Source organism: Anarhichas minor, unplaced genomic scaffold (genome assembly GCF_050575085.1).
Source record: "Anarhichas minor isolate MPS153535 unplaced genomic scaffold, ASM5057508v1 ptg000003l, whole genome shotgun sequence".
In the NCBI taxonomy this organism is placed as follows: Eukaryota; Metazoa; Chordata; class Actinopteri; order Perciformes; family Anarhichadidae; genus Anarhichas; species Anarhichas minor.
In genome coordinates this window covers 13075576-13100402 of record NW_027466449.1, presented here as the reverse complement: position 1 = coordinate 13100402, position 24827 = coordinate 13075576, and the positions used below count along the sequence as shown (strand labels likewise).

General features: G+C 41.8%; 4 protein-coding genes across 4 annotated transcripts; 3 read left to right on the top strand and 1 right to left on the bottom strand.

The window, feature by feature from the left end:
• Nucleotides 1–4942: 4942 nt before the first annotated feature.
• Nucleotides 4943–8116, bottom strand: cebpb (CCAAT enhancer binding protein beta). The gene has a single exon (XM_076098757.1). The coding sequence runs from the start codon at nt 6335–6337 to the stop codon at nt 5426–5428; it is 912 nt and encodes a 303-aa protein (XP_075954872.1). The 5' UTR covers nt 6338–8116; the 3' UTR covers nt 4943–5425.
• Nucleotides 8117–8533: 417 nt separating this feature from the next.
• Nucleotides 8534–14155, top strand: peds1b (plasmanylethanolamine desaturase 1b). The gene is made up of 6 exons (XM_076098758.1): nt 8534–8722; nt 9634–9753; nt 9934–10025; nt 10116–10260; nt 10398–10610; nt 10721–14155. Exons 1-6 carry the CDS (start codon nt 8587–8589, stop codon nt 10840–10842), a joined length of 828 nt encoding a protein of 275 aa, XP_075954873.1. The 5' UTR covers nt 8534–8586; the 3' UTR covers nt 10843–14155.
• Nucleotides 14156–14832: 677 nt separating this feature from the next.
• ube2v1 (ubiquitin-conjugating enzyme E2 variant 1) lies at nt 14833–17206 on the top strand. The gene is made up of 4 exons (XM_076098759.1): nt 14833–14964; nt 15640–15788; nt 16012–16137; nt 16511–17206. The coding sequence occupies exons 1-4, from the start codon at nt 14943–14945 to the stop codon at nt 16655–16657; spliced, it is 444 nt and encodes a 147-aa protein (XP_075954874.1). The 5' UTR covers nt 14833–14942; the 3' UTR covers nt 16658–17206.
• Nucleotides 17207–20371: 3165 nt separating this feature from the next.
• Nucleotides 20372–24264, top strand: slc52a3-1 (solute carrier family 52 member 3-1). The gene is made up of 3 exons (XM_076091928.1): nt 20372–21677; nt 22487–22610; nt 22898–24264. The coding sequence occupies exons 1-3, from the start codon at nt 20674–20676 to the stop codon at nt 23108–23110; spliced, it is 1341 nt and encodes a 446-aa protein (XP_075948043.1). The 5' UTR covers nt 20372–20673; the 3' UTR covers nt 23111–24264.
• Nucleotides 24265–24827: the final 563 nt, after the last annotated feature.

Below are 24827 nucleotides of genomic sequence, written 5' to 3'. Positions count from 1 at the left end.
GTTTGTATGCAAGCAGCAACAACACCACAGGCCGTTCTGAACCGGCATATTTACAACGGGCCCGGCACTAATAGATTAAAATGACAGACACACTTGTGGTCTAGACGGGGTGTTAGCTCATTGTGGGTCACGTTCATTCAATCACACAATACAGCAGTGCTCTTTGCATACACACCTGGCGGAGATCTGCACTCTGCTGAGATGCTAACATTTTGTAAAAGCACATTTGAAGTGATGTGTGCTAAATACATTTTCAAATAAATTGAAATGTATTCTGGAGGCTCATCCTCAGAGGTCGTTTTATCAATTTGGAAATTCTGATGAAATCCTTAATTTTTCATTATTTTAACATCAGCTAAACCGCCATTATCACAATTTAGTCCCAAATGCCACGAAACAGTTTTCATACAGCTCCAATTAACAACTTTCCTGTCAGATTTCCCAAATTTTGTAAAAGCCCAGTGAAAAAGTAAAAGTTTGATCAGGCTTCGTTTACACATTAATCTATAAATTGATCGGTTAACGATACATCATTGCAGTGTTCTGTACGCAGTAAGGACACACCTGTTGATCACTCCGCATACACCATCAGTTAACTCTTGATACACTGCGAGAATACCGAAATGAACTCTTCTTACACACTATTGTTTCTCTAAGAATTAACGGTCATTTTGCAAAGATGGACTGGTGTTACACAACATCTGGGCAGTGATACTTGATCCTGTGTAGTCACCGCAAGTCACTTCTGCACGTCAGTTTAGTGTTTTCACAGTCATCTACGGCGAAAATAGCAGAAGTGAACTAATATGTCGAAATCTTGGTGCACTTGGAGACAGATCATGTTCTGGTCCGTTTACCGTAGCTCAGGCGCTCTGGCTTCCCGTTACAACCCATGGTCCGGATATCCGGTGTTCCTTTCACTTAGAGGAGGAACTGTAATTGAACACGCAAAATCACAGTGTTAAAAATCACCATTTAAAAGTATCAGTTTTAATTTGGGCTAGAAAGGCGACAACGGTTTGGCTATTTGGTATTTCAGAGTTCAGAGCGTCCAGACACCTTGAATACATTTTGCCTTTGGTCAGACTTGTGAGAATCATTAGAAAGTTTACGTTAGCAATCATCTTTCGCTTTAAAAGTCTTCAATACTCTGACTCTGAGCAAAAAGTGTAACCATAAAGGTACAAAACTAAAGATTTCTGAAAGAGGACCTACAGCTTCATGATCAAATATTTTTACACAACTCATTTCAGTATCTGAGGGTCCGAAATGACTGCAAGTCAATGCATGTTTTCTAAATTTGGGGTTATTTGATCATTAATTTAGCTCTGTTTATAAATGAATCATAAAGATTATAAAAATGTTTGGTCGATCCTAATAGAATAGGATTCTTTTTTGTTTTGTTTGTTTGTTCTGTTTGTCTCTGCCTTGTAAAGCGTCTTTGGGTATTTTGAAAAGCACTATAGAATATTGATATATTATTATTATTATCAATATGTTCTATATAGAAGAAACAACACAACTGAGCACTGTTGCACTAAATAGCCATTTGAGTTTTATCTTCATTTAGCTAAAGGTAATTTAAGCGATTAAAGTTAGAAATGTGCAGAAAAGACATAAAAAGAGAAAACAAAACAGGACCCAGGAGAGAACTTTGAGGTACTCCACAAATTAACCGTGATCAGATGGAATTAGAAAAACAAACATTAAAACAGAAACTAACTGACTGGTGTCTGTCAGAAACAGTTTTCATTTAAAGGATGACTTTGTTAATATTCTATGTTTCTTATTGACAACAAATCTCATAAAATGATTAACTGATTGGTGAATGAAGCTTCATTTACGTCCAAACACTAACAAAACCAATGAGCCACACGGCTGCACTGGGTGACATGTTCCTTCACTGTGACGAACCTGGTTTCTTTTGAGTCAATTCCACATACACCATCGTGTTGCCGTAGATACTCACTATAACACAAAATGTGTTTTGTTCTGTGGCTGGAAATAGTCCACAACAAATGCACATTTTCTTCTTGTCTGAGTGAAGTTTGCTAAGTATGTATTTATGACCTATTTTTAAAGATTAATGTCTTAAGTAGGAACCAATGAGCTCAACAGATGAGGCAGGGAAGTCAGAAACGTCCTGAGAGACGGACTAGAATAATACACTGTTGGTTTTGGTCTTTTTATGGGATTTGTTGACTGTAATACAAATATGTATTATTGCCCAGCATATCCTTTAGATGGATTGCAAACTAGGTCAGAAGCAACATTTAACCAAATTGGCAGAAAATAGTAATCACTGTGTTATCACTGTTATGTGCTGATTTGCAATTTTGTAATTGCTGGGATGAATAAGTTGATTGTACGTTATGAATGATTAACCTGTTAATTCATCGTTTTGTCTTAAAGAAAAATGCTAAATCTAATTCCCCACAGACCACGTGACATCCTCAGATGACTTGTTCTTTTCTGGATCAGTACTCCAAAATCTAAAGAGATCCAGTTCATGTGTAACAAAGAAAATAATTCAATACTTTTATTTGAAAACCGTAAAAATGTGAATCTTTTGACATTTTGTTGCATCTGTGGAGATGCAACAAACCACTCATCCATCTGTTTCACTCCCTGTTGCTCACATTGCAACTGAACTACAACACACGTCTGTCGGTTATCATGATGTAAAACAGCAACACATGTAGTGCCAGCTGACACACTGTCAAACTAACACAAGCAAGAAATACTGGACCAAAGCCAAATTAATTAAACAAACGTGTTAAATAGATGGTTGAGTTTTCATCATCCAACAGTTTTTTATTAAATTAGAAAACAATCTAATGCTAAGTTGTATAAAAGTGATTTGAGGAAGAAACAGTAATTACGCACCAAAAGAACATTCTGACATGACAAAAAAAATCTTCCATTTCTCAACAACTAGTACAGAGTGAACATTAGAGTGACAGGTAGGTGTGTGTGTGTAAGTGTGTGTGTGTGTGTGTGTGCGTGCGTGCGTGTGTTTGTATTGCCTTATCAGAGGAGTTTTTTAGGAGGCCAGTTGGCCTGTGGAGGGGCTGTGATGCAACAAGCAGTTTACGGACAGACACTGCCCATTGACGGTAAAATGTGGAAAGGGGGCCGGGCTAAACTCTCAAGAAAAGAGGTCATCCTGTGTGGGAATTTCCCTCTCTCCTGTCAGCATGTGAGCCAGGGGCAGGGAACAACTGCATCGGGGCTCCAATAGGAAACAGGGGGGTCATCGAAGAAAAAATGCAGAGAATGTCTAAATGAATCTTTGCCAACACTGACGGGTACGATGAGAGCGAGAGGAGCAGGAAAAGTGCTGAAAGAAGTCACAACAATGGAGTGCTGGATGTTAAATCATAACACTTTATATGACACGTTAATTGTTTCTGCGGTTTTGTTAATTACGTTTTAAAATACCGACAATTTTTCCTGCCAATTGTAAAAAAAATACACGATCATGTTTGGTGGCAGTGAGGCCTAAAGCTAAACCACAACTATTTACAGCTATTGTGATGTTCATGTGAGGATAACAATGTCTTATTCAAATGTGGGTGTAGCATTCTTCAAGTGGTGATGTGTTGGAAAGGGAGGATATTGCACAACAGTTAAAAGCTAAAGTGTTCCATCATCGAGTGTGTTGAAACATCCACTGTGTTCAAAATGTCATCTTTCAATGCACAAAACAGCAACAGTTGTTCAACTGTATTTAAAGGGAATATAAAGTGACTTTTCAATGATAATAAAGTAAATGTGTCCTCTTTTGAACAGCTATGACGTGTTTTTTCTTTTGCTCTTTTCTGCTGAGTGGGAAGAACACACCCCACCCTGAATTGTCATGGATCATCTACAAATCCCACCATGCCTCTTTCTTTATCCTCTCTGTCTGGGGATTGCTTGTTTCAGACAGATAAGTTTCGTATTGTGCAGTGAAACACAGTTTATCGGCTTGGTAAATTCCACTGCAAACAAGTAGTCGACTTATCTATCATGTCTGGTGTAACCTACTTCGTCACTCCCATTTTTAACTTCTTCATTTTCTGCCGAATGTTTTCCACTTCGGGTTAAAACGAGGTTTGCTAAGGATTATCGGTATCTCGCCTCGCAGCCAGGTCTCTGGGCTGTTGAAGCGTGACCCGAGGTGGTGTGAGGAGGTTAGTTGCTGATTAATTTCTATGCAACCTTGAACCCCTCTCTGGGCCAGTGGACCCAGCAGACTATTGACAGAGCAGTGTGCTAAAGATAAAGCTAACATTTCTGTGCTACGTGCAGTGTGACAGATGTCTTTCTTTTTTCCCCTTTTTCTTTTTTCGCTGCTCTCAGCAGTATCGTTTCAGTATAAATTGGTTGAATGTATTTCAGGATCGGAGGACTTTTGTGTCTATCAATGAGTGAACAGACGTTGACATTAAGGGCTACCACATAATAGTATGGGCAGTCTGCTATCATGAGGAATCCCTTCACCTTTCTATTGTATCATGGCAATAGAAAACCACAATGTCGTATAATCCTTTTTTTATATTCAGAAACAGAGGTTTATGTCACCGCATAACGGCACTGATCAAACCAATGAAGCCATACTCTACTTCGTGGAATCACTAAATAATAATGTATTGTGACGGTGATCTGAGACATTATTAAAATGTCTTCAGCCTCACTGGTGAAGACTAGATATATAAAATGCACTCCATGTACAAAAACTAACATCACGTTCATTTAGCTTGTTGATGTCTCTTTCAATTTTTGGCATATTGGTCTGAATTAAAAGATTGCAAATTTGCCTTCATGTCGAGCCATATTTATCTGCAATATGTTCTAATTGAAACACATCAGTGCAGTCTGACTAGGAGTGTGTGAATATTTAACACCCCTGTCTGCACCTTCTTCAAAAAGGACAGAAAAAAAGAAGTTACAAATGTAATTGTTTAGACAAAGTACAAATCTGTTTAATTCAATAAAATATCAAGTACATTTAAAGCATTTAACCATTTAATATTAAATAATTTGACTTATTTCATTCATTGCCAATACTATTACAAAGAGTTGCATCATTTCACTGCAGCACAACTCTTCCCTTAACAACCATTGCTCCAGATACACACAATGTAGAAATTCACTCGCACGTATGTAAAATATGCACCGAAATACTGCATACACAAAATTACATCTGAGAATAAAAGCTACGGTGACATGTGAAGAATCGTGATTGATTGCGCAATCCATGCACCCACTCCTTCAGTCCCATTGAAACTGTCTCTGTAAACTGGTGGTCGCTGTCTTCACCCGTGAAGCGTACCGTGTTTTTTTTCCAACACTCAGTGGATCACCTCCAGCTCTAAAGTCCATCGATGATTTAGACAAGCAGCCAAGTGGTGCGCATGGAGTCTCTCTGGCTGAGGTCTCTCTAACATTGTCCGGTGGCAGAGAGCAGGTTGCGCAGGGTGGACAGCTCTCTGGACAGCTGCTCCACACGCTTTTGTAAACGATCGTTCTCTGCGGCCAGTTCCAGCACTTTGTGTTGCGTCTCCATGTTGCGCACTTTGGCTTTGTCCCTGCTCTTCCTCACGGCGAGGTTGTTCCTCTCGCGCCTCACCCTGTACTCGTCGCTGTCCTTGTCCAGGCGTTTCTTCGCTTTCCCGGAGGACATTTTGCCACTGTGCGACGGTGACCTGCTTTTACCTGAAGGGGCAGGTGTGCCGGGCGGGCTGGAGCAGATCGAGGACGCACTGGAGATGTTCCCAAGACTGCCGCTGGTGGACTGGTAATGAATGTAGAAACCAGGCGAGCCGTTCTCCATGTTTGCGTCTCTCTGGCTGTCGTCTCTCTCCGCGGCAGCAGCTCTGTAGCGGCTCCCGGTGAGTTCAGGGCTGAGCACGCTGTCCACACGGGTCTCCTGCAGCTCGGTGTAACCCAGCGCGTAGGGCTCCCTGGGGTCCCTCAGGTTGTCGCACTGGCTGCTCTCCAGCTCGGTCAACAGCGAATAGTTCTTGTAGTTCTGTAGAGCCGCAACTCTTTTGAGCTTGTTCTCCGCCAGGAAATCTGAGAAAACGTCCCCTTGCTGCTGCTGTTGCGGCTGTTGCGGCTGCTGCTGCTGGTGGTGGTGGTGGTGGTGGTGCGTCTGCGCCGCCAGTGGCGGACAGTGTACAGCTGAATCCAGGTAAACGCTGAAGTCTATCGCTCTCTCCCGCTCTTCGATGCCCAGCTCCGTCATCGAGTCGCCGACCCTCCAATACGAGCCGCTGCTGATAGGACTGATAATGCTGTCTCTACTGTGGATAGCAAAGCCGCCCTCGTCGTAGAAGCCGGCCACTTCCATGGATCTTAACACCCGCCGGATTGAAGGAGCATGGAGGGCTGAGATGAGACGCCCAGGTTGTTTTGGATTCAGTTGCCTCCGTTGCGAAATGGCTGAAGTGTCTGAATGCAACGAGTTTTAAATCTCCCGTGTCACCGCCAGTGACAACACGCAGTGAAACTACTTTGAAGGAGCTGCGCTCATAAATTGGGAGGGATTGACAAGTCTTCCTGTCTCGGGGGGGTTTTATTAGACGCGCGGGGCGGGGCTTTAGTTGGGCAGGTGTGTGACGCGCAGCGCAGAGCCAACCGGACAACATGTGGTGGTTTTGGAGGATCTTTCTTGTATGTAACCGTTTGTGTTGATCTGTTTGGTTGCTTTTTTTTTGTGGCATTTGTGACACATAGTTGTGGTGTAGACTTGGAGTACAGCAGCAGAATGTAACTTAATTAGTTTTCATAACGAAACTGAGACAACACAAATACAAAGTGAAAATACAAACCAACGCCTGCATTTTACGGTCACAACAGAATATTACTTTGTTAACCAGCATTTGTTGACAACACGTCCATTCCCGCCCTCTACATTCACTTCTCATCCACTCGACAATAACGGAAAAAAATCCGACTCAGTGGCAACCGAGTTCATGCGTAATCACGCCATAACAACGATGCTCATGGAAGCAGCCCGAGACACATCTCCAGACAGCTGTTTCCCCACAACACAAACATAAACTAGTTCAAACCAGTTTGTTGTTGTGTGGTCAAACTGTACAAGATGACACATCCACTCCAACACTGTATGAGGGTCAGGGTGGGTGTTCGGCATTTAATCTGCCTGGTTTATGACTAAAACTCTGGAAGGTGTTTTCATGAAGGTCCAAAAAAGCTTTTCCATAAATGTCTCATTGAGCATCACGACATTTAACAATAAGGAGCTCACAAACAGGTGTTAAGAACCGGACACAGTGACTTGGATCAGGTGCCAAAACAGGTCTTGGTATCACACACATGCTCAGTTGGTCTAATGAGCCTCGATGCGCACAGGCTGCTCATACCTTGACTATCAAATGTGTAGTCAGAGCTAAGTGAAGACGTTTTATTATAAGGCCTTACTGCCACCTTGTGGTGAGCTTTAAGAATGTACACAAGCTACATTCCATCAACAGAGATAATATAAATGTTTAGGACATGTGTATCTCTACGTAAACTGTTTCACTGGTGCGCAGCCAAAAGCCACTTGTGTCTTAAAAACATTTTTCAGAATGATAAGACCACATTTTACCAAGTGGACCCTCAACATGTGCATGCACCGGTGTTACCGTTTATTCTGTGACTCATTAGACTTAAGATCAACACGGAAAGCCTGGAGCAAAACAAAATGCTGTTGGAGTAGAAATAACACGGAGCATTTCGTTACTTGCCAGCACTGGTCAATACCAGTCTGTGGTCAATACTGAAAGCTGTCTCTCCTGCACTCTCCCCCAACAATACATTTGATAGTATATAAGCTTAAAGTTTGTATGCAAAATATGAATCTGCAAAGTAACCAGTAACTCCAGCTGTCAAACACATGTGGTGGAGTTAAAAGTGTAATGTTTCCCTCCGAAAAGTAGTGGAGTAGAACAGCAGAACAGCAACTAACTATGGCAACACGTGTCCGTTACTCGAGTTATCCAACATTAGCCAACATACCAGACTAGCTGAGGCTGGAGCAGCAAAAACCCTGACTGTTGTGAATTTGGCGTTTTAATGCTTATAAATGTAACTTTTAATTTGAATTTAAGTACAAAGTCTCGATAATTCGTCCACTATTTCTTAGCCGTTAACGCCTCACCTGTCGATACGTTGTCAAACTGTCGGCCTTCTCCATAACTTGGTTGAAGCTGTAGCATCACAGAATGTGACGGGTGACAGATGTCGCTGTAACGCCTCCTCTTGGGTTGTTTGATAACGTGTATAATGTTACAGAGAGGGAGAGAGCTCCATCTACTGTACATCCAGCAGAGCACTGAGAGCAGAGCGGCCACCAAGACAGGACGGGTGGAGTCAGGAAATGCGGTCTTTGCCCTCGTAAACACCCCATTGGTCAATCGACCGTCTCGGGAACATTTTCCTTTACGGTGATTGGCTGCCGCGCTCAACGACTTTCACCCGATTGGTTGAAAACGTTACGCTGTCTGTGGGCCGAGAACTAGATGATTCCGTTGGTTACTGACTGCGAGTACACAGAGAGAGAGAGATTGAAGGGGCTGGGCCCACAGTGGAGAAATGGCGAGAATGGTGAACGCGAGCGGGTGTGGAGTGGAAACACAGAGCACGGAGCCGGAGGCACCGGGCCGGGGTTCGGCCAGATGGGGTCCACAACACGCCGGTGCCCAAGAACTGGCCACTTTGTACTCACCAGGTGAGTCGATCAGCGGCTGCTCCGTCTCGTGGACTTGTCCCCCCCCCCCGGTTCAAGTGCGACAGGCTTTAACACGGCGTAGTTATTACCAAGTAACGTTGGCACACTGAGAAAACAACTTATAAAATCACTCCAAGAGGAGCCTATTTACCTTTAACTGCTAACATTAAAGGACACGGAACAATGAGCGACAGCTCTGCGTCCGCCACGGTCCCACTTCTGTCGTTACTCAACAGGAATCATGTGAGATTGAGGTTGAGTCTGTGTTTGAGTCGCTGTTGTCCTTTGACATTTGGAGCGTCAGGAGGGTGAGAAGAATCCTTTAAGTCTCCTTTAGGCTCTGAAGCCTCGTTTGTCCGCGGAGCTGCTGTGTGACCTTTCATAACAGCGATGCATAACCATAAACTAATCACATAGTTTTCAGATCTTAGCCAGTCCACTGTGTTAGGGTGACTTTATTTGTACCCCAATTTGGTCACGCACACTATTTAAACTCTATGCATGAAGTGAAAGGCCTCCACGCCTGGTGTACAAATACTTGATACCTTTGAGCTGCTCCTATCACAGTTGAGGAGCTTATCCCACAGCTATGATTATGGTGAGCAGACTTTTTTTTTTAGCCACTAAGACTTTAGCCTCCTTGTAGTTGTAATATGTGGACAGGTATTTCAGGTCATGTAACAAGCAAAGTGCAGAGGAATGTTTCCTCGCTGATGTGCGGAAGCATCTGATAGTTCAATCGTGTCGCCTAGTTTACTAATCTTTGGATCGTACTACGTCACATCATGTTCAGGTGATACGGAGTGCAAGACAAAATGTGACTGATAATTCTATCAGGAACGTTGTGTTTAAAAGAACTTCTGCTCAAGTGTTGAATCATACTAATGCGTCCGCTCGTGTTTTTATTGAAGGCAAAAGATGTCAAGAATGGCTTTGTGTCGCCCTCTGCTTCTCTCTCATGGCCTTCAACTTCATTCACCTTCTTGCCAATTTCCACCTGGGACATCTGTGGTACATCCTGTTGAGCATTGGTAAGTGCTGACTGAAACATTATCTAATGATCTGTTGTTGTGTTGACGCTGGTTGATGAGTTCCGTTGTTGTTGTTTTTAGAGCTGAAGTCCAAACAAAGTGTTTGTTCTCTCTTTAGTCCAGTTGAATGTTTTTCTCATCCTGTTTCCGTGCTCCTTTCCTCCTCAAACTCCTTTTCAGTGGCGGGAATACTCACTGCAGACTTTGCATCAGGACTTGTTCACTGGGGGGCTGATACGTGGGGATCAGTGGATTTACCCGTCTTTGGAAAGGTAACATATCCATTGTTTATACTGTAAATAATCCATTTTTTTCAAAAAGGACATTTCCTGCATTCACAGTGCGTATTTCATGTTTTTCAGGCCTTTATACGACCATTTCGAGAGCACCACATCGACCCCACGGCCATTACCCGTCACGACTTCATTGAGACCAATGGTGACAACTGCATGCTGACCATAGTCCCTCTAGCAAACATGGCCTTCAGCTTCCTCACCCTCTCCCCCAGTGAGTTTAGTACCAACAAACCGGATCTGACATTTTCTTCTGTCTTGATTTTCTAAACCATTCCTTGATTGCAATATTCATGCAATTTCAACGACAATACACCGAACAAATGAGTTGTTTCTGTCTCCTTTTTGCAGCGGAGATTTACCATTTCTACCCCTGGTACTGCTACTTGTTCGCATTGGCCATCTTTGTGACCCTAACCAACCAGATTCACAAGTGGTCGCACACGTACTTCGGCCTGCCTCGCTGGGTTGTGTTCCTACAGGACTGCCACGTCATCCTCCCCCGCAAGCACCACCGCATCCATCACGTCTCCCCTCACGAGACGTACTTCTGCATCACCACAGGTTCGTCTTTGTTGTAGTTATACGGGTTCAAATCGGCCTGTAGATAATGTTCCGAAGCGGGACGGGGGGTGAGAGTCGGGCAGGTTTGTCATTGAGCTTTGTCTCTCCAGGTTGGCTGAACTACCCTCTGGAAAAGCTGGGTTTCTGGAAGAACCTGGAGGATCTTATCCAGGGTGTGACGGGAGAGAAGCCCAGGTCGGACGACCTGAATTGGGCTCAAAAAGTCAATTAATGCCGCAGGCTACCTGCACCCTACCTCAGAAGGCCCTGGCTCCGTCCAGGCTTCTCATCCACCCCCTTTTTTTTTTTGGCCTCACACGAACTGTAATCTATAGAAAGAAAAACTAACAAACACTTTCTGATGCCATAGCTTTAAGTCTTGCAAATTTTGTCTGTTTTTCAAGAAGAGGCCTCTGTTGATGGAATTTTTCCATTACTCACAAAACGCAATATATCCTAAACTCTTTGTACGTCTAAAACAACTCATCACTTTTTTTTTTGAGGTGATTTTGCAAATGCGTTTGCTAAGAAGGTTTATTCAGATACTTTACGGTCTGATACAGATTACTTGTAAATCGGTTCCGAGGAGATTAAAAGATTTCCCTCATGTCAGAAAATTTCAAACAATCCAAAAAAAGAATACTTGAAAGAATGAACGCTCACTTTTTTTCTCCTCCAGAGAGACAACTGACGAGTCTCGTTGTATTCAGCACTGCTTTTTATTGTCTCCGGATAAGTCTTTGCATCTCATCAAGGGTCGACTTGATGAGCAAGTAATACAATTGGATTTAGGCCATGGCAAGTAGTAGCGCAGGATTCCTGGATGCTTTACCAATGTTGTTGGCTGAAGAACAAAATGGTTAATTACTGTTACACTTGTTGATTTCTTTCGGGGCTGTTTTGTTGAAGAGAGGCGATGACAATATTTGATAGTTTAGTCGTGGATTCGTCAATTTGAGACTACAGTTGCAATGGAAGAGTCGATGCTAATCTAAAGCCAAAATCATCCCTCCAGGATGCTAAATGACAGATCTGACAGCTCAGAGAACGGGTTTTAATTTACACAAACCAAAATATAAACAACCAAATTGCTCCTATTGCTGTCAGATCCTAAGGTGTTATGCTGATTGGAATTTGTTATTTTATCTTATCTGGCCATTGGAACAGTTTGCATTTATGTCTTCGATGATGGAGGAAACATTTTTACGTCATAATTTGATCTGAAAAAGTGGAAATGTGTGTAACTGTCGTCAGCATTGATGCTGGGCCGTTAGAAATTTGGGCAAATACACATGTATCATGCTGACGTTCTGCTGAGTCAGCCTGACTAGTCTCTTCGATGGTCATGTGTCCTCTGAAAAACCTTTTTAGTTTTTATTTGACTCCTGGTAAACAAACAGGTTTGCAGGAAAGAGGCAGACACAGTTTTGTCAAGCTGTCTTACGCACCACAGAAGCAGAACTTGTGTCCTTTCTGTCATTGTTTTGTTTCATTCACTGCACTTCTTTGTGTTGTCGCAACTGTAATTCTGTCTTTCTGGGATTTGTGTCTTCTTTAGTCAGACGCAGATACTCCAAAGTTATGTGCCAACAGTGTGTAACATTGTTTTCATTTCTTCACTACGAGAGATTATGTTGTTAATTGATTCGTCGGAAGATTTTCTTTTTTTTTAAATGCTTAAGTCAGTGATTTGTAAATGTGTTGTGCAGCGAATAACTATGCAGTGTAATACGAGGCCGGTAACCATATGTCTTAACTCATCTGCTTAGATTCAAATGCCTTTCTCTTTCTACGAGTTAACACATAGTTGCCATTTTAGTTGGAAAACGGGAGCTTAAAAAAATGTGCTACTTAAACAGCATGTATAAAATGACATGTAACAGCAGCTAAGAATGCGTGCATGCATACAACATGTGATATACTGGGTCACCAGCTTCCCCCTTTGAGTGTGTGTACATCACACTCTGGCTATGTAGCTTTGTGCTCGTTCCATATGAAGTCAATTGTGCTGCTTTTTAAAAGATGACCCCCCCCCCCCCCCATTTTGCCCAAGTGGTCCCAGGGTTTGAACAAAATGTTCTCCAATAAATCCTTTTCAGGTTTAAATTAAAGGAGCTAACCTTTCTGCTGGTTGGGTCGACCAGGTGAAAAAGCTGAATTAGTGAGCTTGATATTGTAGTCGATGAGTATAGTTCATTTTGAAGCCAAAATTATGCTTTATATGATGTAATATTCCAGTTTTTGAATCCCTCATACTTGATTATATAGAATTGTTCGCCATAGGTCAACAACAGAAATAGACTGCAGATTAACGAGTGCTGGTAGAGTATTGTGAGAAGCAGTTTTGTGTGTGCTAGGTAGCGTAATGCTAGTAAAGGGATGCCGTTACCCATCACTGCATCAAAGGTTAAGGCTCGTTTAGAAGTTCTACTTTCGTAGTTTTTTTTTTTTTTTTTTTTTTATCAGTATGAGACAAAATATAGTTTGGGAATGTAGACTCATTAGCATCAATGTTGACAGACAACTTGTTTTATGAATAGGAGTTTTGCCGTTGGCTCTGAAGGCTGTTTTGGAACTTCAGCAAATTGCTTTTTGTGATAATATAAAAGTAATAACTTTTCATGTTTTTAATACAATATTAAAGGATACTGGTTAGTGCCATAATTACTTTGGAGATTGACTGAACTGACAACCTCTTGTGAATATATTTGTGAGCTCAGGAGGAAGCCACCGCATAACAATGTTAACTTGGATACAGACTCGTCGCATAATCGCTTCTTGTCGTAGTTGGGAGTCTGGTTGTGCGTATAGATCTAATGTGTATTAACTTATTCTTCATTCTTATTCTCCAGATGATCTCAGGATTGTGGTTAAGTAGGTTATTATGAAATTGTGAAAAAACAACAACAAGTTAGGCCTTTAAATAGATAAAAGTTGTTTAAGTATTTTCCTTAGTCTGTTGGCCAAAGTAGCTGAATGATTTAAATGGGTTAAAGGTTCTATTGTAACCATATATCAGTAGTTAACTCGGCCTCTTGTTATCAAGGTAGAATTAGTGATAAAGCTGTGTTTGGTTTTTCTGTTTCAGAGACAGGCGTCAGTGGATTTGAAGGGTATTTTGTGACGATGTGTGGTTAACTTAAATATTTTCTCAATTGGAAATTGTGAAAGCAAATGAAGTCGTTGGTAAATAGGGTGGGCAGTACGTTCAACACGCTGTGTTTTAATTCACTTCTGTAATGATCCCTGGACTTCTTATTGAATTACCTCATCCTCTCCCTGATGGATTCACTGGAGTTCTTGCCAGCGAAAAAGTAAAACAATTTATTGACTGACTTTAATTTGCCCTTCACTTGCCTCTAACTTCTGAGGTGAGACCCATATCTTATGGATGTTGTAGTTGGTTATGTATGCTGGTGGTGATGGAGTTTTCGATATCAGAATAATGCCTTGATGCCTTTTTGTTGTCTTCCATTCGGGAGACTTACAATGTATGTATTAAACTGTATTTATAAATAATCTAAATAAAAGGTTGATAATTACTACTACCTGTTTTCTCTCGTTAATTTCTTTCTGTAGCTTTATATTCTCTCTGGATTACTGTTTCATGGATTACATTTTTTTTGTAATCATTACAACTCAACTCCTTACAACTGACTTACAGGACATAATGTGCAATATAAGGGTATTATTATTATCATGAATATTCTGTATTAACCGCGCTTAACTTTTTTCAAATCTGTACTGTACATAGAAATCTATAAGCAACCCCACCTAGACTGGTACTAACTGTTGATTTTGGCCTTGTATATATTTTGGATTTGCACCTCATTGTTATTTTAGACTTTTATTTGCACTCCTCCCACTTAAGGAAGACAAATGCACAGTTGCAAGTAATAAAACAGATTAACAGAGTATTGTAAATGTTATTGGATGCTCTTTCCCCACTATGACAAGTTAAAATGTCTGCTATGAACAGGGCCTATACATTATTAATAAATGTGCTGCCTATTGGGAAGGCCTTCTTCTTTCAGGCCTATTTAATCCAGCCATGTTCCCCCTGCTTTTCATTTCTTTTGATTTATTAATCTATGTAGCCTACGAATAGTTTGTGTATTTCAAATTAAATATTAATTCCCGTCTTCACACACTTTATGTTTTAGGACAATACTTAACACTTTAGTCTCTTCATAGCATTCAATTCCCTTTCAATTGATTTTCTAACTCGCCACAGGGACAACAAAGGAAGCGCTGCTCTGCGTTTGTTCCACGCGCACGCACATTGGCCACAAGCAAAGCGACGTGCGCGCCTCCGCTGTGTGTAGCGACAAGATGGCGGTCGCCGCCGGATCAGGTAAACGAACGAGAGAAATGCATCACAATCATAAACCGAATAATCGGCCGAATTAAATATCCAGATGTAGCTATCGAGTTTCGTAATGACGTTGAATATCTACTGCCGCGCGAAAATGTGCAAGCTAACGCAACGTTGGCGCTTCTGGAAGCTTCTGAAGGCAATGAATAGGAAGCGATGCTACGAGCTAAGCTAACGTAACTTAAGTTAGAATGGCAACGAGATGCATTGTGACTGCAAACCAAGAAAACACGACGTGTGTCGAGTTTCATCGGAAGGGCTCGTGAGAGGCCGGTGATCTCGAGCTTTAATTGCTGCACCATCTGGTTAGCGGGACTGTGTTTGTTTGCACGGCTCAGTTAACGGTTCGTAATCTCACCGCAGAGGCCAAATGATGCAGCAATCGTCGAAGCTAGATGCCAAATTTGGGCACAAAGACTAACGTCTGCTCGTATCAAGAAGGTGGATGAAAGAAAGCCCGTCAAACTAAAGCGTTCCTCATTCTCCTCTCACGTCGTTATGAGTCTGAATGAGTCACGAACCCATAAACTCATAACTGCAAGTCATCGCTCTCGGCAGACGCTCTTGTAAATGTACATTTTTTTTTTGTTCTGTTTGGTACCTAAATTAACTTGTTTTGAAGTCTGATGTTCGGTGTGTTTTGTCCACAAACAGTTGTTAAAGTCCCTCGCAATTTTCGGCTCCTGGAAGAGCTGGAGGAAGGCCAGAAAGGTGTGGGAGATGGGACGGTGAGCTGGGGTCTGGAGGATGACGACGACATGACCCTGACACATTGGAGAGGGGTGATCCTGGGCCCCCAAAGGGTGAGTGCTGTTTTTAAACACCTGCAGGAGGACTGTGCAATACACATTTTAACAGATTGTCATGGTAGAGTACCATTCAGGAGAAGAGAGGGTAATGAATAATGCTACATATAAAGCAAACATATTTACTGTTTTTGTTAACTGTCACAACCAGGATTTAGGCTAGGGTTGAACTGTGTGTGTGTGTGTTTTATAACTCACCTCTACCTGTCTCTGTCCACAGACCAGCTTTGAAAACAGGATGTACAATCTGAAAGTTGTATGCGGGCCAGAATACCCAGAGTCACCACCGTTTGTCAAATTTGTGACAAAGATAAACTTGAATGGCGTGCACACCTCCAGCGGTGAGGTACGGAAATCTTCTAAACCAGCTGTTCTTATTCTGGCTTGATTACTCAACTTTGGGTGCCTCAGCGTTCTTTTGAAAGAGATTATGCTCTTGATGCTGTTCTTGTTACACTGACGAATACATTGGGAGAAAGAACACAATTTAACTTAAACTGTAGTATGTCAATTACTTTTGATTTAGGCCCCGACCCTTTATTGTTCTCCATTTTCCCACTTTATGTCAAAATGTGCTTAAACTAACCACAGATTGAGGACAATCAAACTCCTCTGTGATGAAATGCTATGAAATAACAAACATCTAACATTTTGGTAATTGAGAAAGGTAATAGTTAAGCATGTGTCCGCCTGTCCTTACTTGTTTCTCCGTGCTGCAGGTTGACGTGAATGCGGTGACGGCACTGGCCAAGTGGCAGAACTCCTACAGCATCCGGATGGTGCTGCTGGAGCTGCGACGGCTCATGACCTGCAAGGAAAACACGAAGCTTCCTCAGCCACCTGAGGGCCAGATCTACAACAACTGAGCCCCTGCTACTTTTGCCTCCATTGCCCCCCCCCCCCCCCCCGTCTCTTTTTATTTTGCTTTCATCCCTTTATCCCCATCCTCTCCGCCATGTGACGTCACACCTCATGCCAACACCTTGACTGAACAAACACACACACACACACACAGTTGAAGACGTATACAATAACACACGCATGCAAACAGACACTCACATATCTGTTCACACAGCAGAAGACTGAAGTCCACAGTATTGGATACATGCGTACGCACATACACATTTATCTGTATACACACACACATCAAAAGACATACAATAACAGGTACAGGCAAATATACGTACACATATATATGTAAACACACACTTGTTGAGCGTTCATGAAAATCATTCCAGCCCCCCCACCCCCCCTCACTGGAGCTTTGGGTGGACTCGATATGACGAGGCAGGCGGAGTCCTCAGTCCACACCAGATGTGATCATTTGAATACTGTACATGTTATTAATCTTTTTGTTTTTATTATTTGTTAAAAATGCAGATTGTACAATAACATAAATAACCTTATTGAGTGTACCTCTTTTGTGTGTTTTACTTTCTCCACTTCCTTCATAAATCTTAATTCATGCATTCGTGTTCTTGTAGTTCACTATGTGTTTGTCATGAAAGTTTATATGGAGCATTTTTACATAACGACTTGTCTTATATACAGTGTTCATTCATATAACTTGGCACTTAGAAACCACGTTTATTCACTTCTCTAAAGTTAAATGACAAGATGTATATGAAGCTAACTTGGCTTCATATACATCTTCATATAAGTTCATAAAGTTCTTCTCATAACTCTTCTTACTGGCTAAACACCGTTTCTGTTTTATGGTAAAACATTTTAATTGACATTTTAGTCAGGTTTACTCTGGTAGAATAAGTACTCCGATATTAATTTAAGTAAAAGTATATAAACAAAATACTTTGCTACAAGTAAAAGTCCTGCATTTAAAGTCTTACATAAGTTAAAATATTACAATTATATTAGTGTGAACATGTACTTAAAATAGCAAAAGTAAAATTAAAGAATGGCCCCTAAAGACTTTTATTTTGAAAGTTTTTACTATTTCCAAAGAAACAGATTTTATGTTCGAAGACAAGTTGCCCTCACAGTAGTTTTAGGATGCCTACATGGTCGTGGTGGAGTAGCTGTTTTTCCTGTGACAGTGACAGATGCTAAATGGCATCAGACAATAAACTAAATTAAAAAAGCCAAAATATAATGTCAAATACACATAATATACAATACATATATATCTTTGTGTATTTTACATTTGGAATGATTGTATTGCCTCATGCCTGCCCACCGTAAATAACTTTGTAATCAGATTTTGCTTTATACTTGTATAAATAATCTTTATTAGTAGTATAATATTGCAGTGCTAAATGTCACTGGGGTTGTGCTGAAATTATACAATGAGCACCCTCCAGCAGATAAGTCTTATTTGAGTTGTAAAAGTCCACAGGCTAGAAAACTAGTTTGTTGGTTTCAGTTAAATACGTATGTGGAAAAATAGCAAATGTGTGTGTTGTGGAAACCGCTGTAGCCTGAAGCAAAGTGGTGAAAAGCAGAAGTGAGAACATGTGAGGCAAAGAACAATAGACAATAACAACTGTCTGCCAGATAATGAGCACAAAGAACACCACATGATGCAAACACTGACAATAACGTTGCATTTCATGATATGTTCACACGTTGCGGGTGTAACTGATAACATTAAAAACGACTGCGTTCCATTTAGGTGAGCCTGTTATGGATTCATGTTTATGCTGGTTTACTGGGACACGCACTGGGATACAGAGGCATTGTTAATGTTACTTATTACATCTGTGCTCAAGTCACATTAATAGGTATATAAATATAAATGAACAGTGCCTGAAATGAGCCGGTAGGCTCAACAGTACTGCTGGTACTTCTGATTATTGTCACATGAGTACACTTACTTCTTTTTGGTACTATAGCTTAATGCTAAGACAATTCCTTCCATTGTATTGTAGCATATATGCAATATTATAGTTGTATACAATTAGATCTGTATTGATAGCTACATAAAAAGTTAATATTAACCCAATTAACCCTGTTTCCTGTGAAATGTCTCCACAACTACTGGATGGATTGCCATGAGATTGGGTACACACTTTCATGTTCCCCCAGGATGACCTGTAAACATTTTGGTGAACTCTGAACTTTTCATCAAGTCAAAATCCGAATGTGTCCAGCGCTTTGTTTTATGACCAAATACCTGCAAAACTAATGACGTTCCTATCAGCAGGCTAAAGTAACGTGGTTAAAATGGTCAACATTAACATGATAGCAGTATCATAGTGAGCATGCTGAGCCACTAGAATCAATACAAACACTTTTGTCAGTTGAACTTGACTGACTCACTGAAACGCAACAGGAGGCAGATGGTGAGGGCTTTCACATGAAGACAGTGGCCTCTTTCGATCACTGAGTAGGAGTGAAGACGTGTCTACTTCCCTGGAATCATTTTGCAACTCTTTGAGTTTGAGGGTTGGAGTCTTGTGCAACAAACTGCTGTTGACAAGTGAACCTCCTTGACATCTCAGTGCCAGATCCAGCTGGGGCCAGTAGGGGGCATAGCAGGCTTGGCCAGTCAAAAACAACTGTAGTCCAGCAAATTGTATTTTCCTTCTGGGGGAGGCAGATGTGTGCCAGATAAAATGTCAAGGGAACCTTGGAGTGTTTCAGCCCTGACTTGACCTAATTAGGAGGTGGGTGCAGTAAAGAAAGCTCGGCGGAGAGATACACTGCCCTCTGTTAGACCGTGGAGCCGATCAACAGCGGAGTGGACTCTGACCTACCCAGAAGCCCCGTGTGATTCTCATCAGTGTGTGTATGTAAGAACAGGTCTGCTGCTGACCCCTCTATAAGATGACAGCAGGTTGTTTTCAACGCTTCTAGGGACTGGAGGAACTTGTAAGTACATTTCCATGTCGAGAAGGCAGATTATTTGCTCGTGGGATCAGCAGTGAGAGTTTGGTAAACACTGTATTTTATGTTCTCCTAAAGCATGAGAATGACCACACTTTCTTTCCATTATCTCAAGTGATTACATTATTAAAAAGACATAATACTGTTCATGTTAGAGTGCCTTTGAGACAGTTTCTTGAACCAACATGGAAAACATTTTCTGTATTGTTTTTGCACATCATCATGGGATCAGTGTGGAAGCTACAAGCGAGCCAAGAGGCAGAGCGCGGAAGCCCATATGGTTAATCGGATTCCTCCACAACGTGTGAAAAGGGGATGTGAAAATTGTATCAGCTGCTTCAGACATGTGGGACGCTCTGTGGGTGTGAACTAAAAATGATATTGCTGTTAGTTTCTGTCAGGAGAGACTTGATTTCCCACTGGTTTTATCTACGAAGAAAGAAACTCGTCCTTGACTTGCTTTGTTCCTTTAATGCACACGAGTTGTTAGGGTTTACTGATAAGGACTTAATAACTCTAGCTGGCCTCAACTGACATTTGCTCTCATGAATTATCACGGATTTACTGCCTCTGCCAACAAGCAAGGATTTTGAGACACTTTTATGCTACCTTAGACCTTACTAGAGGGAAATATTGTATTGTTTTACTACAAAACTATATTCGTTTGACATTTGTTGACATTTAATTTGTTCTTAGTTGTTCTGGCCCACCTCAGTAGGCATTTGGTTGACGGTGGAGGGCTGTCAGCTGATTAACCGAAGCCCTTGGGCTATATAAGCTGGCCTATGTGGTTCCTCCTGCCTCTCCCCTCCTACAGCTGACATGCACCCTGCATCACTTTCTTTTGCACCTTCAACACCTCCACAGCCCACATGCTGTCATGGCTAGACATTCTGGTTTCCACACCCCATTGCTCATTTGTGGTAACTTTAGTTTAAATAAATTACAATGGTTTTACGATAGTTTGACAGTTTTTTTTTTTAATGCTCCTGACTTCTCCTTGTTCTTCAAGCTTTCTTCTCACTGATCCGGCTGCACCATGGCTCTGCTCGTCCACGTGCTGGCCTGTGCCTTTGGCCTTGGCTCTTGGGTGGCGGTGAATGGTCTGTGGGTGGAGCTGCCGCTCATCGTCAACACTCTCCCGGAGGGCTGGGAGCTCCCCTCCTACCTGACAGTCATCATCCAGCTGGCCAACCTGGGACCTCTGCTGGTCACTCTCATGCACAAACTGTGCCCGGGTCGCCTTAAAGAGCGTGTTGTCATCTACTGCATCCTCTCCATCGGCGTGCTCTCCTGCGTCTTGCTCGCCTTCTTCTGGGACAAGACTACGATAGTGGCAGGGGCATCGCGTAGCACCGCCTTCTTCATCATCACCTTCTTCCTCTCTCTGGTGGACTGCACCTCCTCGGTTACCTTCCTGCCTTTTATGATGCAGCTTCCAGCAAAATACATCACCACATACTTCATCGGAGAGGGGCTAAGTGGATTCATTCCTGGCGTAGTCGCTCTGGCACAAAGTGTTGGCATCGCCAAATGTGTTAACTCGTCTCAGACTGCAGGAAACCACACGAACGGGAGCTTGTGGTCATCACATACGGAGTATCTTCCTCCCAACTTTTCCACCGAGGTGTTTTTCGTCCTCCTAGCAGTCATGATGTGCATAAGCCTGGCTGCTTTTGCTGCACTGAACAGGCTTCCTCGGACATTCGACTCTACCGAAAACCTCGTGCGAGACACCGTGGCATCTGTCTGCTCCGGTCTGGAGAACCCCGGAGCAGAGACCGATGGAGAGGGCGTTAAGCGCCAGGGTGAGGGGGCAGCCACGAGCAAACCTCTGTTGGCTGGCCCGAAACACTCTGTGTACCAGATGACCTTCATCTACTTCATGGTGGTGTGGGTCAACTGTGCAACCAACGGCCTGCTGCCCTCCGTGCAGACGTACTCCTGCATGTCCTATGGGAGCCTGGCCTATCACCTCTCTGCTGCTCTGGCATCAGTGGCCAACCCAGTGGCTTGCACCATTGCAATGTTCTTCCAAAACAGGTACAAAGTCTTGTATGGATTTTGATTTTTAATGAAAGGATAGGTTCACAGGTTCACAGCAGTCCACCTTAAAACAATAGCCAGGTGCCTATTTGAACATTGAAACAGGTTTACTTGCAGTTAGAGGTCCTCCTGTCCATACTTAAAGAGACCCCTTTCTAATGCTTTTCCAGTATAAGTGATGGGGGCCAAACTCCACCGTGTGCAAAAATATATTCCAAAGTTTATTTGAATTTAAGAGCCAAAGTGAAATCTGAACTTCCGGGTTCTGTTCCAGAGGAAAACCTCATTCAAAAACCCTTTAACATTTGTAATAACTGTCATAACCAAAAGATAGCGCCGATAATATTTTGATATAATATCTAACGATTGATATTTCAGTTTTTTAGCTGCATTTAACGAACACCATTACCCCAAAGCTCCAGACCTGTACTGGACAGAGAGGACTGAATGCTCTAGAAATGTAGACAGCAGATATTCCAGCTAAGAAAATAAAAAATAACATAAAAAGAGAGTAGATGAGTTTTATTGGTATTGAACGTAAGTACCTGCGCTAATTTGTCTAATGGAAACTAAACCTCAGGAACACGTTTTATTTTGTCCGATAGACATGAAGGAAATGCTGATTGAGGGATTGTATTGAGTCAGAGAAGCTAGTACAGGAGCAACTCAGATGAATGTCTGGGCACATCGTTTATGTGGGATAATATAAGTCAATCAAACTATCCTTTTGAAAGAGAACTTATCCTTCACCTCGAAGTGGATTTTTAGAAATGAGGAAGCTGACAACAAACCTCTGTTGTTTTCAGGTCACTGGTGTTTCTTGGCGGGCTGGCGGCACTGGGGACAGGATTTGGCAGCTATAACATGGCTATGGCAGCTATGAGTCCATGTCCTTTACTTCAAGGGTCTGTGGCGGGAGAGATGATCATTGTAAGTGAGACACAAACATGTTGTGTAAGAGACGTGTGGCGTAGACAGACAATGCACAGAAAACATGTCTCGTGGCTTTATCAGGGATATACCTGTGTCAAAGTTCAACCCCTCTTTTACAAAAGACCCGAGTATTGAGCAACTCTGATTACTCTCATAACTGATGACGTAAAACACGTTTGGGCCGTTATTATGAAACCCTGATTGGTTTTTCAGACACTAACGATGTTAAACATTTCCCAGATCATCATTCAGATGAGTCCACTATGTTCTTTTGCCCCCTCCAGGTGCTCTCATGGCTGTTCTTCAATGGGACACTGTCTTATGTCAAAGTAATGGTGGGTGTCATCCTGAGAGACCGGAGCCACAGCGCCCTGGTCTGGTGCGGAGCTGCACAACAGATGGGCTCGCTCGTCGGCTCGGTCACCATGTTCCCTCTGATTAACGTCTACGGGCTGTTTAAGTCAGGGGACTTCTGCAGCACCCAATGTCCCTTATGACAGGACATGTGAGAGCCACATGACTGAGGAGGCTGGAGACACTCTCAGTTAAAGGACTAGCTTGTGCTTATTCAATCTTTTCACAAAGGTTGATGAAAACATCAACACCACTCTCGTATCTGTGTGTTAAGTGCAGCGCTAGAGGAGTCCATTAACGTAGCTAAGCATAAAGAAAACGGCCTGCTTGGCTGGTTTAAAGGTAAACAAATGTACCTACAAGCACCTACAGACCACTAATCATCAGATCATTAACCTGTTGAACTTGTATGATTCATGCACAATCAAAACGTGAAAATGTTGTGGTTGTGAACTTGCGTACTCTAACTATGTATTGATGATCAACACAGTTGTAATGTGTTTTATTTAAGTTCAGAGGTGTTGGTAAGTAGATCTTTCTTCAACTTGATAGAGCCAGGCTAGTTGTTTTCAGTCTTAATGCTAAGCTAACCAGCTGCTGGCTCTATAGCTGCATATTTAGTATATAAACACGAGAGTGGAATCAATCTTTTCTTCTAACTTCTCAAAATGTCAAACAACTCCTTAGAGGTTCTTCTGTAGGACTCAAGAGTCTGTTATTCTCAGTCGTTTGTCAAAGAAGTGATGTTTGATGATTTTTACACCATGTTTGCACTTAACTTTTTCAATGTTTGTGTTAGTCATTTAATATACTATGATGGGAAATGCTGTTAACTTGTATTAGTATTAGATTTAAGAAGTGACACACTTGGAAGCAGCATCTTTTGTTGATTCTGATTCAGTGCCTTCAGGCCAGTAAGTGCATTGCACCGATCATGAAACTGCTAGCTTATTTGCCCACTAGATGGCGCAAGCACACTTCTATCTATTAAAACCTGTCAATCCACATTCTGCAGGAAACACTGTGACCACAAATCCCTGCTCATGAAATCTATTTATACAGTGCACTTGAAAAAATAAAGTTCAAATTTATGTTACACATGTAAGCTAAAGATTTAATGCTGACATTAATACACCTCTAACACGGGATGTTTCTCTTTAAATTTAAACATTCATGCAAATAATAAAAACCGGTTGTTGATGCGTTTCATTACTGTGAATATGACAGAGAGACAGTTAGGACATGGACAGCTACATGTAGTATCATCCTACCAGCTCCAGCTCAGTGGGGTATAGACTGTGTGTGTGCCTATAACATTCAGGGAGTGGACAACATAACACCTGCAGGAAATACTAACATTGTAAAGCTTTAATAGCTTGTTAAATTGTTTTTTTTTATAGTGTATTTATTGTATTGTTAGGTGTACCCAGTAGTGGAAAGTAACAAAGTAGTTTTACTCAAGAACTACAATTTTGAGGTACTTGTACTTGACTATTTCCATTTTATGCAACTTCACACTTCTACTCCTCGACATTTCAGAGTTGAATACAGTACTTTTTACTGTTCTACATTTATTTGACAGATATAGCTACCGGTTACTTTGCTAATTAAGATTTTACATTTAAAAAATCTAAACGTATCTAAACAAAGTATAAATAAAAAACTCAACCTCGATTCATAAATCAGTCTACATCTGTAACATTCATTATTTTATTATCTGAAGAACGAGTACTTTTACGTTTAATACTTTTAGTGCAAACATGCAGGACTTATTCTTGCAATAGAGTAGTTTTTACATTGTGGTATTTGATACTCTGACTTACGTTAAGGATCAGAGTACATCTTCCACCACTGTGTGTA